This window comes from Fukomys damarensis, unplaced genomic scaffold (assembly GCF_012274545.1).
Source record: "Fukomys damarensis isolate Sample0158 unplaced genomic scaffold, DMR_v1.0_HiC HiC_scaffold_12, whole genome shotgun sequence".
Classification (NCBI taxonomy): Eukaryota; Metazoa; Chordata; class Mammalia; order Rodentia; family Bathyergidae; genus Fukomys; species Fukomys damarensis.
The window spans coordinates 22868439-22883966 of NW_022900924.1; the positions used below are offsets into that span (position 1 = coordinate 22868439).

The 15528-nt window shown below is 50.6% G+C and overlaps 1 protein-coding gene across 8 annotated transcripts in view; it reads left to right on the forward strand.

Annotated features, from left to right (window-relative positions):
• Sfswap (splicing factor SWAP) overlaps positions 1-15528 on the forward strand; it is a 58240-nt gene that overhangs the window by 31729 nt on the left and 10983 nt on the right. For 7 of the 8 annotated variants that reach the window (XM_010604262.3, XM_010604263.3, XM_033762486.1 and 4 more), the window contains 3 exons: positions 2855-3085; positions 4028-4218; positions 12704-12969. In XM_010604262.3, the coding sequence (XP_010602564.1) occupies positions 2855-3085; positions 4028-4218; positions 12704-12969 (688 nt within the window). Of the gene's footprint in view, positions 1-2854; positions 3086-4027; positions 4219-12703; positions 12974-15528 lie in introns of all 8 variants that reach the window. The other variant, XM_033762487.1, reaches the window with a different exon arrangement.

The following is a 15528-nucleotide window of genomic DNA, read 5'->3' on the forward strand; positions in this document are numbered from 1 at the left end:
TGCCCTCAGTGCCATGTGGAGCACTAGGGATGGGGTTTTGGTGCTCAGTGCCTGGTAAGATGCTGAGCTGTTAGGTGGGCCCAGCCACGTGGGAGAACAGTTATGGGCCTGGCCCCAGAACCCTGGCATGGCACCACACCCACCTGCTGTCGCAGTTACCGCATCAGCAGATGGAGACCGCCGAGCATCCATGTCTCTGGAAATCTTCAGAATAGTAATGAAGCTGGAAAAACAGATTTTGCACTTTGATTGAAAGTTAAATAAGACATCACAGAACTCCAAATGAATTCAGTATTTTAATTTTTTAAAAACCATGAAAAAATAGAAGGAAATAAAGGTAATTTTTTTATAATCTGGGCTTTGAAAAAGGACTCCCTAAGAATTGAAGTCAAAGCACAAGGAGAGGTAAAGAGGTCTGTTGGAAGCAGGGCCTAAGCGAGGTTAAGTGGCACATGTCTCCTGGTAAGGACTGCTCACATTCTAGAGGAGAAAGGTTAATGCCCTCACTATAGCAGGAGCACTTATAAGTCAGTAAGGGATGCTCATCATTAACAGGAGGAAAATGGACAGAGGACAGAAAAGAATGGTTCAGAAAAGAAGAAAAATAGCCAGTAAATATTTTTGAATGTATCCTTTTTAAACAGAGTACTTAGCCATGGGTGGTGGCACATGCCTGTGTGGCACATGCCTGTGTCGCACTGTGGGCGTTCAAGGCCAGCGTGGGCGGCACAAGCTGGAACACCCATTCTAGAAAATGGTAGCATTTCTACACTGTTCTCAAGGAAAGATACTGCTGCAAAGTGAAACAGTGGTTGTGACAACAAGGCATGGTCCACTTGTGCATATGCATTTGCACACCTAGAGAACACCCACTAAGGATGCTCAGGTGATTTTCTTTCAGACCTGAATGCAGTTGAAGTTCCGCTTTGAAATTCATATTTCCATAGCCCCTCAAGAATGTGTTGCTTACGAAATTAGAGATTAGCAGTAGGTGTTGTCTCAGAAGTAGAAGCCTGTTTTATGTGGAGGGTGGAGGATTTGCTTGGGGCTCTTATTGTGTGCCCGCCACAGCTCAGGTCATCCTGGCACAATGCTGCCCACCCAGCCAGGGGCACGGGAAAGTGTGGGCAGGCACAGGAGGGGCACTGGAACCAGCCAGAAAGTCAGAGCTTGCAGCGGCAGGCGTACAGGCGGAGGGACCTTGGTCACTTCGAGAGGAAGGACATTTGGGTCCACCCATAATTCAGTGGAAAACCCTTTGCCATAGGTGTCAGAAGGGCCTTCCACATGATCTGCAGAGAGTATCCAGAAATTGCTTCCACTTCCAGCTTGTTTCTCTCCATCGAGTGGGGGTATGTCCTGTCCCCTGTGCGCAAGGGAGACAAGATGCGGCTTCGGTCAGCCATATCCTGCCCCAGCTCACTGCAGCCGTGTGCTAGGCCTGTGCAGTGTGGGTTGAGTGGCCCTGCTCACCTTGTGCTGGCAGGATGCACTCCTGGGTGTTCATTTTAACATTATATTTGTTGATTTCTCCCTTCTCTAACGTGAGGGAAAAGATGTGTGTTTTTAAAACATTCTGCATATATTTTAGTCTAGTACCTTGAGTGATCTCATTAACATTTTATGTTTTTTTCTCCATTTAAAATGTTCCTTGTGCGGCACAGTAACTGAGCAGCAGGGGTCCTCAGAGCTCACACTCAGGGCCCTGTGCAGCCCCTCGAGCTCCAGTTGCTGGAAACCTGGACACCTTGCAGGCAGAATGCATGGCCACTCTCTTCCCAGGCACCGCTGGCCCTAAGTGCTTGTCTGTGACAGGTGGCTGTGTCACACATCTGGGCTGGCACAGGCTCGGCCTTTATTTCATGCCACGTGTGGTTCAGAAGGTGGCAGGTGACCCTGCTTGGAGGGCGGGAGCCCTGAGGTGGAGCTGCCCTGCGATTCTCCGCCTCCCAGTCCCTGTCTCCACTTCCCACAACCACTCCCTTCTGAGAGCCTCTGGCTGCGGTGCACTGGAAAAATCCAGATCATGGCTTACTTAAATACCCGGCATAAATGATAGCTCAGTGGTGTTTAAATAGGAGATATCTGACTGCACCCAGTTAACTGTTATTAGAGCCGCTGCCAGTGTCATAAAGAATGGATTGGGTGTTTGCTGGGGGTGGGGCTGGGAAGACGTCCCCTTTGGGCCCTTTATCATTCTCTTAAGTTTTCCAAGTATCCTATGAGGAGTACATCGTGCCACCCAGATTCTTCTCATGCCAGTCTTAGTTTTCTTGTAGTCATGGGGCTTGGTCTAACATGACACCTGTTGTGATGTGGGCACCTAGTAAAACGTCACCAGTGAAGGAAAGGGCTCTCTGACTTGTGCTGTGTAAAAATAGGCTGCTTCATTAAGTTGGGACTTTGTAAAGATGCCCTTTTCCACAGGAGCTACATCATATACCTGCTTATGCAAATCTAATTACATGGTGAGCTATGAACTTTTTAAAAAGAAAAATGACATGAACTGCCCAAGGAGGCAGGTGGCCCCTGTGACACTCAGCAAGTGTCCCTGCTGTGGCCCATAGTGACATGGTGGTCATGCAGGTGTCTGTCTCAGGTCCACTGCAGCTCTGGCACAAGCCCTGTGCTGAGTGTGCTCTAGGGCTCACCTGACCTCGCCCCGGCAGAGGATGTCTCAGCAGGGCCTTGGGACACTGTGGAAGTTCCCTGCCCCAGAGCCCGACACATGGTGCGGCTCCACTGCAGGTGTCGCTCGCACCACCGTGCTCACCTAGGCGTAGGGCCTGTGACAGTTCTGCTCTGTGCTCTGGTTCTCTAAAAATGTATCACACTTCTCACCTTTTCTCAATAGCTTCATTTGCTCCAATAAGCTTTGCAATCAAGGCGAAAGAAAATGATCTACTTCCCCTGGAAAAAAACCGAGTTAAGCTAGATGATGACAGTGATGATGATGAAGAAAGCAAAGAAGGCCAAGAAAGTTCTAGTAGTGCTGCCAATACTAGCCCGGCTGCAGCCCCACCCTGTGTAGTTGTCGAGGAAAAGAAGCCCCAACTTACCCAGGAGGAGCTAGAAGCAAAGCAAGGTTTGTCACTAGCTTTTAAAGTTCTCAAAAGAAAGAAAAGATGTAAATATGAGATGTAGCTGCTAAACTGGAAATTTGGAGCCTGCCACTTAGCCGTGTGGGCATTGTGTGGTATGTCTGAACTGTGAGCCGTCCTCCTCATGAGCACAGCCACAGTGCCCTGACAGTCTTTCTTTGGAGAGCCTAATGCTCTGGGCATCTGCTCTAAAGGGGGCCTCCGAGCTTTGACACGGCCCCAGGGTGAGGCTCAGCCCGCACTCCCCACTTCGTGGGGAGGTGCCCTTCGGGGAGACTCTCAGCAGAACCACCTGGCCCCTGATGATGTGTGGTGAGTTTTCAGCTTGGCTCATCTTCCTGGGTCACAGCATGGCCCTGCTCCAAGATAAATTATATCCTGCTTTCAAGGAGTTAATCACAGCTGTATTTGGAGGGTTTAATCTATTCTGGTTTCTTTCATTGCTTTTTCTGTGTACATACAAACAGATCAAGCAACACTTAGGAAAGGGAACTTCAGCCCCTATGCTTCCTGTCCAGTACTGACACTGCCCGTGCCCGTGACCTTGCGTGTGCCCAACTTGCTGCCCAACTTGCACTCCCTGAGTGTCTGCTCCAAGCCTTCAAGTCCTTGGGATGAGACACTTCTAGCGTAGCTGTCACCTGCCATAAGTGGGGGGGGGGTGAGAGTACTCCCAAGGGTGCCCTTCTCCCAGCCTCCACTAGTGTGGGACCCAGCAGCCGTCTGCTTTGAAAACCAGTGCCCTTCCTCACTCGAAAGGCACCCTCAAGCTCGTCCTCTCAGGAAGTGTCTTGTCTGTCCAGCCTGCTGTTGTGTCACGTTCCTCTCTGAATGAATGTGTGTGTGGCCAATTGATGCTTTGAAAGTGAGATGGAAGGATGAACACATTGGCTCCCAGCTCCACTTCTTTCTTGTTGCTCCCTTAGCAAAGCAGAAACTGGAGGACCGCCTTGCTGCTGCTGCCCGGGAGAAGCTTGCCCAGGCATCCAAGGAATCAAAGGAGAAGCAGCTCCAGGCAGAACGTAAAAGAAAAGCGGCTTTATTTTTACAAACCTTGAAAAATCCTCTGCCCGAAGCAGAAGTTGGAAAACTTGAGGAGAACCCTTTCAGTGTAGAGGTATGTTGAAGGAAGGCCATGTTGTCATCATCGTTGGGGGCACAGTGGCCAGAAGCTTGTGAGCTGGACCCCCCACAAGGAGCCTCTGGCCTGGCAAGGCATTGGCATCCCAGCTCCTGCTCCTGCCTAGGACACAGGCAGCATCAGTGTGAATCTGCTGATGGCCCCTGTGAGGGCCCAGTGCACAGACACCCAGGTACTGCCTGCAGGGGTACGGCCCCAGAGTGACCTGCCAGGAAGTGGTCAGGAGGGTATGGCTGGGGCACAGCTCAGCAGGGCAAGCCTATCACTGAGCTCAGGTCTCTGGGCGAGGATGGCACTGACTCCAAAGGAGAAGGAAGACTTGGACCTCACAGGGCTGGGGCTGAGTGGTGGATCAGCTGCCCAGCATGCATGCAGCCCTGGGCTCATCCCCAGCTCTGTAGAGACAGAGGCCATGAGGAGCACTAAGGCAGTGTGGCCAGGCTTAGCCTCGAGTGGGCATTGTCAGTTGGCCTGGGCTCGGTAAAGGACCAGGAGGACCCAGGACAGCAACTCTCACAGCAGTGGCCGCAGTAGGTCACATTTTTAAATGTTTCTGTGCCTTTGAGACAGTTTACGGGTTTTTTGTACTGAAGGTTTTCCTCGGCTTTCCACATGCTGGAAGCACAGTTATTGCATCGCATCACACCCCAGCCTTTTAGGTTCTTCATAGCAGCCCTGTCTGGATTTTGCTTGAGTTAGCCATACGTCAGGACTACTTAGGGACTGTGGGGGTGGTACAGGGACATCTTGGAGATGCCACATTTCCCAAGTGAGGATTAGAGCGTGCAGAGCATCACCTTTGATAGTGTCTGTGACACAGCCACTGCAGGGCCACGAGCTGTACCTGGATTTTTCTCAGGAGCATCAGAAACACTCACCAAAAATCTTTCCCAGCTCAACATTCGTCACTTAAGAAAAGTACAGACTCTAGGCATTTTACTTTTCAAAATGTCTCACCCTTTTGAAAGGACAGTGGTGACCTGGACGTCCCTGGCCAGCAGTGCTTACTCTAAGCAAGCCCTGCTGACACACTCGCTGGCCTTTTGAACCATCTGTAGGTTGGTGCAGACATGGTGGCAGCTGTCCTAATCACTACCTGCATCGCCCAGTGGAGAACTGTCCCTGGGAATGCTGTGCCCGTCACCATAGCGCAGCCCTCAGCCACACTTCCAGATGTCCCCAGTGTCTTACGGCTGGTTTTTCCCCATAGCTTAGAACTGGCCTTATACCTTTTCCCCTGTGATTACCTTGGCATTTCTAAATTCATTATGCCAAGAGAATTCTGTGTGTAGTCACCTGGCTACTTTTATTTTCCTGTGGAAAGCAGGTATTCTGAGTTCAGATTGAGCCATCTGCTGGGTCAGGAGTCTGTCTGAAACCCCATGGGGCTGGGAAGGCAATGAGTGCCCATTTGGCCAGACCTGTTTGTCATCCACTCTGCACATCCTGCATTGTGATGTCTTCCCAACAGCCCCTTCTGAGAAATCTCCACAGAGTTGCCACCCTCCACTGCCCTTGCCCTGGCAGCTCTGATGGATGCAGGAAGGGCCATGCTCCTCCTTAGCACTAGGTTTCTGGAGCAAAATGTGCAGCATTTATGACCACACCAGAAATGCTTTCAACGTAGTGAAGGAAGGAACAGAACGTGAAACATCATGCTTTGCTTTCGTTCTTGCTTTTGTGTTTTGCACTACTGGAATTGAGCCAAGGGCCTTCACACTGAGCCACATCTCCAGCCTTTTTTTAAATTTTGAAACAGGCTCTTGCTAAGTGACTAAACTGCCCAGGCTGGGCAGGAGCTTGTGATCCTCCTGCCTCAGCCTCCCAGAGGATGACAGGCATGCTCTGCCGCACCCAGCTAAAATATCTCTGCCTTCTGGTTGTAGCTTAGGTCTAATTCATATAGTAAGAAGCGGAGAAACTTTGAGAAAACAAGGCTCTGTTGCAGCAGTTGGCCTGTGCAGGAGTATTTTAATGTCCTTTATTGTTTCCCTGTCATCTGTGTACCAAGTAAAGGGTTTCACTAGGAAGTATCTGCAGATGGAGACAGCGATGTCTCAACCTGTCATACAGGCAGCTGTGTCTGCACGTCAATGCGCAGTTCAGCGGAGCCTTGTCCTCAGCCCACAGTGTCCTAGCCTGCGGGACTCACAGCTGCCAGGCTCTTCCCACAGGCACAGGGCCAGCCTAGCACCTCTCTGCCTGCTTCCCAGCCTGGGCTTGTCTAATCCCTGGAGATAAGAGTTTAAATCTTTGGGATGATCTCCTCGGGTATGTGTGTGCAGACATACAGATTAAGCTGCTTTTTCAACAAAAGTGTAGTGGTAGCAGCAGATGGTCTTAAATGTCTTTAATTGCTTTGAGACAAAAATAATGTAATTAAATTGGAATTGTCATAGATGAATGTCAGACTTCAGAATGTTGTTAGCCCAGAGAAGCTCCAGGGACAGGCTGTCCCAGGTGTCCTTGCCATTCTGACGGGCACGGTGCTCACGGTGTTGGCATGTTTGGCCCAACTGCACAAACATAAAGTTCTCAGTCCAGAGGGAACAAGGCAGGATGGGGTGCTGCCTCGGGCCTGGGGAAGAGCCAGCACCCCAGCCCCCCCCAGAACTGTGTGTGAGCAGACACCCCAGGCTTTGGGAGGCCTGTGCAGGACCTGCAGACCTTGGTCTGCTCCTGTTCTCATTCCTTTGACAGCCACCATGAAGGCAAATGCCTGGGGACAGGCACTGTCCCGCTTTCATCTGCTTTTGTGAAGGTGACGCATGCATGTGACGTAAAAGGTTCAGATAGCAGAGAAGAGGAAAGGTCTTCTTGTGTGTCCTTTGGTGGAAACAGTAGTTTTTTGTTTTGATTAAGCTAAAATGCTTATCATGTAAGTTTGCCATGTCCACCTTTTCTGCAGCACAGTAAGTGCATTGAGCACATCTGCACGTCGTGCACCATCTGTCCCCAGCAAGCTCCGGCTCCCTGGACCCTCTGCTTTCTGTCCTGCATATGACTGCTGGGAACCTCAGAGCGGGGCTGTCCTTCTGTGTCTGTCTCTCAGCATAACCCTCACATTCCCTCTGTGGTGGTTTCCATCGGAATTGCCTTCCTTTGCAAGGTTGCATATGCCTTGCTATCTGCGTGGACCACATTTGGGTGATGCTGTGTTCTGGAGGAAGAGCCAGTCTGAGTCTGTGACAGATTGAAAGTCTTGTGCTATGGGGGCTGTGCACTGTCCCACACAGGAGCGACAGTGAACGTGGTACAGAGGGGCTAAGACAGTGTTTGGCCTGTTGCAGGCTTTCTGAAGGGTCTTTGGGCTAGAACTCACTGTCACCTGCTTTTGGGAACAGCGGGGTGCAGGTTTCCCTCTTTGAGTGGTGCTTCTTCTGCCCTGCGTGTCTTGTCTTGTGTTGGGCTTCCACGAGCATCCCCAGGCAGAGCCCTGGCTGTGGAATTGCTTTTTCAATTTGAGGCACTGCCAGATGGTCTGCAGGAGGGTCTTGGCAGCTTTGTGTCCCATGCCAGCCCTCACCCACCTTCTCACCAGTCTTCTGGGGAACAGTGGGACCTGCTCTGACCCACACAGCATGATGAAGTGGTGCCGAGCAGTCCGCCACAGGTTCTTGGCATTTTTCTCTCTTCCTTGTGGCTGCCTCCGAGCCTGCTGCCCATCTTCTGCTCATCTTCTCTCTACTGCATATGTTGGTCTCAGGTTGGGGCGCACAGAGCTGGACACACAGACACTGGTCCCTGTCTCCCTGTGTGTGTGCTCGTCCCCTTTGTACCTGATCTGTTTCTGCACTCTGCCCTGCTCCTCTCCATTGATCTTTGGAAGAGGTGGTCACCTACTGCTATGGAGACAGGATCTTAATTGAATTCCTGAAGTGCTCCTATTGACATGGAAAGCTGTTAATAGTACCCTCAATTTCGAGTGGTATGGGGGGTAGTGAGCATATGCATGCATAGTATGTAGGTGCCTGAGTGTGTACTGTCCTCACCCTTGGTGAGTACCTGTGTGCTTAATTCAAAACAAATCAGAAACTTTCCCCGCTGCTTTTTGCGGGGGAATGGTGAGACAGGGTCTGGTTATGTAGTCTAGGTCTACCTTGAACTCACAAAGTCCTCTGCCTCAGCCTCCCAAGTGCTGGTATTATAGGAGTGTACCTCACCCAGCTGTGGCTCAGGCCTTCTGAGTCACTTGCTACTCAATAGCACTTCACCTTTTGTAGATTCCAGTCACTCTTTTCAAGTTTTTGGTCCTGCTGAGTTTGTGAATCATACAAGAGTTGGAAAAGAGTGTAGGAATAAAAGCTAGTATCGCCGAGTCCCTGCAGGTCCCAGGTGCTGAGGCATTTGGAGACCTGAGTGAGGAGCTCTGGGGACCATAGTGTACAGTCAGCATCAGTGGGAGCAATTTGTTCCACAGCCTTCGGGCCAGGGAAGGGCAGCAGGCTGCTGCTGGTTCTGAGGGCCTGGCCTCTGGCAGATGGCAGGGAATGCAGGCTATGGAGCACCGTGCAGCTGAGCAAGCACGAGTTGTGTGAAGAAGGGAAGCCCGGGTGAGAGGCCCACCCCATGCGCTCTGTGGGCAGGCCCACCCCCTGTCCTGGAGGCATGCTAATCTTTGGAGGTTCACCCTCCCAGGCAGTTCACATACTAGTGTATTGCAAAGTAAGTACTTCCTTGTAATGAAGATCTGACGAGTGTCACCCTCCTCCTGCTGAAGTGGTGGGCAAGAGGTATCTGGACAACTTCATGAATCACTGCTTTTCTGGAGTTCCTCTGTGGTTTCTCCAGAATACTATGTAACCCCAACCCTATACCCAGCCATGGTTTGCTTTCTGTCTGCTGGAATGTTAGACTCACTCTGGTTCCCTGGGTCACGGGACGCAGCTGGTGCCCTGACCATGGTGTGCAAGGGGGTGCCAGCAGATGGATGCCCCAGAATCCCAACTCCAGCACTGCTGAGGGTGCCCTCAGGAGGTAACCACTTAGCTGGCCTCCAGGGTGTTCATACAGGAGCAGCTCATATTAGCACAACTGGGCAGCTTCTGCATAAGCCAGAACAGCATTTATTTTGAAAATATTTCTTGTGGTGCATATTCTGCAATGTGTGACACCAGCTACTTAAGTTAACTAAAAGCAGAGTTTGGAAGCCATTCCTTTGTCACCCTTTATGGAGCCTGTAGCCTGCATACATCACTGCCTGAGCTGTCTGTCCCTCCAGCAAAGCCTAGAGCAAGTGAATACCTGAAGTGTTGTGGGATGGGTAGTGGCAGAGGACAGTATGGTGCACAGAGGCACCCGTGTGGGTTGCCCTACCCTGCCCAGACCATGCCTGGCGCATGAGCCTGTGCAACTCTGGCACTGATGATGACAAGTGTGTGGCCAGGCCTGGCCGCCACCTCTTTCCTGAGAATTCTGGGCCTGGTTTCTGAAAGGGTGGCAGCTGCTCAGGTACCACACTGTTGCAGCGTTCTGGAACTGGCAGGTGCGAGCTCAGGTTCTTGTCATCCACTAGAGTCTGACCTCGACTCTCCTTAGGGGAGGCCAGGGCTGTTGGGGTCTTTCCCATGCAGAAAGCTGGTTTTTCTATGGCCCACTCACATCCAGGCCTCTGGGCCCACAGGGGCACCCGGCTGGTCTGGTCTTGGCTAGGGTGGTGCGCCAGGCTGCTGGGCTGGGGGCTTCTCCTCCGCACAGGGCAGATCCCAGCCCAGTGCAGTATCCAGGTGGATGCAGGGCTGGTTAGAGGGCAAGGCTGAGCTCCAGTGGGACCTTTCTGTGTCAAGTATGTTTAACAGGAAAGTGCAGATGCTGCAATCAGAGGACTGGTGTGGAGACCTTTCCGGTAAGAGCTGAGGTGGATTCCCTGGAGGTCTTTCAGTCAGGGCCTCAAGAAGAAACCTGCTGAGCTGAGCCCTGTGACACGCGGCTGTGTCATCTCACCCGAGGTTCTATTTGACCCAGCCATCCCTCTGCTGGGTATCTTTCCAAAAGAATTAAAAGAAACATACCACAGTGATATATGTGCACCAATGTTTATAGCAGCACAGTTTGTAATAGCTAAAACTTGGAAACAGTCCATTTGCCCATCTGTTGGAAACTGGATAAAGAAGATGTGGTTTTTCTATAAAATGGAATACCACTCAGCCATAAAAAATGAGAAATTAGAGTCAGTCATAGGAAAGTTGATACATATTGAGGATAACTCCTAAGTGAAATAAATAAGCCACATGTGTAAATACCGAATAGTCTCTCTGGTGTGAAAAACTATAATAGTACACAAGATCCTAATGGGATAATTAATAGTGTTAAATAGGAAGAAAAGGGCTAAAGGTGTAGGGAAAGTGGGAAGGGTAGGGGAGAGGGAACAAGGGAAAAGAAAAAAATGTGAGAAAATGAAAAAATGGAAATAAAGTGTTTGTAAATGGGGAGGGGGGCAGAGGGTGAAGGGAGGGCAGGGACAAGGGGAAAAAATGAGAACCAAGACCTGTCATGTAAAGGTACAAGATCCCAATGATGAATGTAACTGTACTGTATACCTAAAATGTACCAATAAACTCAATTAAAAAATAAATAAATAAAAAGCCAGGCGTGGTGGTACACACCTATAATCCCAACACTCAGGAGGCCGAGGCAGGAGGAACACCTCAAGTCTGAGACCAGCCTGGGCTACATAGTTTAAGTCATCCTGAACTATAGTGAGACCTTATCTCAAAAAAAAAATTTTTTTTAGGGCCAGGGATTTAGCTCAGTGGTTCCAACCCCAGCCTCGAAAGCACAAGCTTCCAAGTTTGATCCCTAGTACCAAAAAAAAAAAATTGGGGTTTGGTTTGGTTTTGAGGGCTTGAGCTTTGGCCCTTTGGTAGATATAGCACTTTCTTAGTAGGAGCAAGGCCTTGGGTTCGATCCCTAGGGCAGGAAAAAAAGAACTTGGCAGTTTAAATATAGAAGTGCTGGAATTGTGCCCTGCATGGGATCTCCCTGTGCCTGGCTCTGCCGCCCAGGCCGCATGAGCAGGAGCTGGGTCTGCAGGGCCCAACCTTGGGCTGAAGGCAGTGTTCAATGTGCATGTGGGCCGGGAGCAGTGCCAAAGGGCTGGAGCAGCCCTGTGTGCAGTGCATGTCCACTGGCTGGTGGTGTGGGCCAGTGGAGGACAGCCAGCTCCACCCGCCCTGGTCCAGCCTGTGCAGGCCTTAAAGTTTTCTGTAACCCTCGGAGCTGAACCCTTGGGGTGCACGAGGTGGAGTTGCATGGCATTTGACTGTGGTTAAAATTCACATGCAGTAAGCTGAGTGCCCTGTGGGCCCACATGCCAGGCAGTGCCAGTGGTCCTGCAGAGAAGCCCAGCCTGTATGCGCCTGGCACTGGGTCCCAATTGCCTCTTGTGTCTGCCTGGTGCCCACTTTCTAGCCTGACCTGTGGGAGCCCCTAAGCAACTGCCACCCATTATCCCTCCCACTCCAGACCCTCTCCTCCTGCAGCCTCAGCCTTCTCAGACTCAGGAGAAACCTGATATTGGAGGGAGTCTCCTTTGGGGAAGGTTGCTAAGGAGCAGATGCAGATTTCCCCTGACACTGAGGCCTTGGTGCTCTGCCCAGCAGACTAGAATGCTGAAATGGCACTCAGACACAGGCAGACCAAGGAAGACAGCAGCACTCAGAGAATGGAAGGGAAAGGCAAGTTTATTTGGTATCTAGTGGGCCCAGTGGAAGTCCCGTTGCTGAGCCCTGTTTCTAAGTTTGTTCTCACATTTATCTGTTTTAGCCTGGGCAGGAGAGCAGGCAGAATTTTACAGAAGCAGAACTTAGCAAAGTGTAGGGAGGTGGGGGTCATGTAGCTTTTACAGTTTTTGTGTATGTGTGTGTGTGTGTGTGTGTGTGTGTGTGTGTGTGTGTGTGTGTGTTTGTTTGTTTTTGTTGTTTGTTTTTTGAGGCAGGGACTCACTGTGTAGTTGAGACTGACCTGGAACTCACTGTGTAGCCCAGGCTGGCCTTGAACTCATAGTGATCCTCCTGCCTCAGCCTCCCCCAGTGTTAGGATTACAGGAGTGCACCAACACACCCGGCTTTTTACAATTTATCTTTAAGACACACGGAGGTGCACAGTTGTGTCTTAGCAGTTCCAGCTTCCCCGCACAGCGACCTTCGTGGGGTTAGCAGGAAGGGTAAGCCTCAGACCTCAGACTGTCAGCCCCGACCGCAGTCTGCCCAGCTTTGAGCCTGTCGTGTCTGCGCTTGTTTTTTCCATTTCAGCACGAGCTGCCACGCAAGGAGGGCTGGCCTCACCATTCTGAGTGTTGCCTTCCTGGAAAAGGAGGCCAAGCCGCTACACAGCCAGAGAGAGGGGTTGTCCCTGCTGGGACAGCAGGTGCTGCCAAGTGCAAGCCAGAGTCGAAGTGTTGTCACCTGTGCTCCTCCATCCTATTTCCCTGCTGATGCCACGAATTTGTTTCTGTTCTCAGGAAGCTGGTGCCGCACCCTGTCCCCTACTGAGTGGAAGCAGACCCCTTCCCACTTTAGAAGTGAAGCTGCCAGAAAGGCCTTCAAGCAAAAGCAGAGACCCACCGAGGGAAGAAGAAAAAGAGAAGAAGAAGAAGAAGCACAAAAAACGGTCTCGGACTAGATCCCGCTCTCCCAAGTATCACTCGTCATCAAAGTCCAGGTCCAGGTCCCACACAAAGGCGAAGCACTCACTTCCCAGTGCCTACCGGACGGTGCGGCGGTCAAGGTGGGTGTTCAGGGCTGGTGCCCTGCAGGTCCTGTGTCCCCATGCATGGAAGCCTGCGTGACCTGATGCCCATCCGTAGGCTGGGCAGAATTTAAAATGGATGTGGGTATGCCTGTGTGCGTGCCTGCACCTGTTCTTGGTATCATAACCAGCTCCTGCCAGCTCTTTGGCTCCTGCTGGCTTTAAAAAAAAGCAGGGTTTATTTAAACAGTAACAGGTCACGGGAGCCAGCCTAGCGATCGCTCCAGTGTGTGAAAAGTGCACAGGATGGGGTGTTGGGTCCTTTTTTGTTTGAGTGATCTCTCTGCACTGGTTTCTTTTGTGCAAGTTTTAAAACAAAAATCTTTACTGCATAGTCTGTGCTCAGGTCCATGGCACCCACAGGTGTGTGACAAGGTAACAGCAGAACTAGTCTGCCCCCTCGTCCATCGTTCTGCTCTCCATGTGTCCTGCTGCTTCACAGGAGCCAGCCTGGGAAAAAGGGCTTTAACGTTTCTGGCGGCAACAGTGGTAAATGGCAACTTACTACTTAGCAGCACACTTCTTTTTTTTTTGGTACCAGGAATCAAACTCAGGACCTTGCACTTTCGAGGCAGGTGTCAAAACCACTGAGCTAAATCCCCGGCCCCATAGCAGCACCCTTTAACCAGGAAACACCACACAGCTCCTCGGGAGGGTAGGGCAGGAGGAGCTCAAGTTCAAGGCCAGTTTGGGCAGCTTAGCAAGACTCTGTCTCAGAGTTAAGTGTAGAAGAGGGAGGGTAGGGCCATGGTGCTGCTTGGTTGTAGGAAGATTTTGCTCATGTGTAGGAGGGCTTTGGGTTCCCTACCAAAAAGAAAGAGCAGAGCCAGCTAGCTTACGTGAGGTTCAGCAAGGACACCCAGTTCTGTGTGTGCGTGTCCCACCTCGGGGGCCCTGACTCCCCAGACCCATTGCCTACCTCACACCTGGTGCTTCTGGAGTTGAGGCCTGCTCTTTCTAGAGGTCTGCTGTGAACAGGCGCCTATCTGCCCCATGCCCAGTATGCGGGCCCAGCAAGCCAGGTGTGCCTTCTGGGTAGGGGCTTGTCCAAGGCTCTGCATCTCTCCTACTTAGTTGTTTTTGTTTTTTGTTTTTTGTTTTTGAGAGAGGGTCTCACTATGTAGTTGAGACTGACCTGGAACTCACTATATAGTCCAGACTGGTCTCGAACTCACAGTGAACCTCCTGCCTCAGCCTCCCGAGTGTTGGGATTACAGGCATGCACCACCACGCCCAGCTTACGTCTCTCCTACTTAGCACACACACCAAAAGAAACTTAATTTAATTGAATGAATGGCTTTGTTGACATACTTTTGGTTTTTTAATTTTCTGAGGAATTTGTATTACACATCAAAACTTTGTAGAAAATTTCTCACTTGAGAAAGTTTCTTATACCATGATAGAGCTGAAAGAAAATGCCCTGGGCCTGAGCCAGATCCCAGCCCACCACACCCAGTGAGTTCTTCCTGGGTTCAGAGGGGAGGTCGAGTCCTCTGTGGTCCCCAGGCATGGGCCCTGCATGTGCAGTGCTGCACAGCCGGTGCCTCCCTGCGGGCCTGAGGGTTGGGGGTGGCCCTCAGCTTTCCCCAGTTAGGGTATAGACAGCTGGGTGTTCCTGACATGACACCTGGTGTGTCAGGGTCTCCTTTGTGATAGATAACTTGTTTTATATGTTATTTTTTCTTTTAAATAGATTTACACACAAATGTATCTTTTTTTTATATATTCATCACTGACGAATTCAAGATACAAATCTCACCCCTTAGTTTGTAATTTTCAGGTACAAGAAAAATTAAGTTGAGAATGTTCTGATTATGCTCTCTGCCATGGTGTTAGGCCACCAGTTTCATCTTAATTTGACCTACAGTGTCAGCAGAGCTGAGCTTTCCTATAACTTCTTCGTCTCTCTTGGTAGCTGAGGTGGTATTTACAATACTTGTAGTTGGTTGTAGTGAAATAACTGGCTTAAATTTACTGAGTAAGTCAGGTTTTGGGCATTTAGGTTTGCAATACAGATTAAAATATCAAGGCAAAAAGACTGATATCCAACCTCTGGAAGGCTGAGGCAGGAGGCTTACAAGATCAAGCCCAGCTGGACAACTTAATGAGAATTTCAATGTCTCAAAATAAGAAAATAATAATAATGAAAAAAGGCTGGAGATGCCGCTCAGTGTGACAGCTCTGGCCTCAGTCCGCAGTTAGGACTGATAATATTCCGAAGCAAACCTTCCAGCTGTGGAAGTGTGCTACAGGTTCTGCCCAGGGAGCTGGTGCCTGAGGTCATGGGCTCACCTGGGTGGCCCCACCTGAGCAGCCTGTGTGTGGCTTCTGCCTTGTTGGGCAGGTGTTTGCTGGCCGGTGTGGTCCTCTAAGCTGCAGGCAGGTGGCCTGCTGAGTCCTAGCCCCACTGGCAGCCAGCACTTGCCATTCTGGAGATGCAAGTGGATTTCAAATACTGTGGCTGCAAATAAAACGAGCGGATGGTGTTCTCCTCTTTAGTGTGAACTATGGACATGTGAAGACAACTACATTTCAACC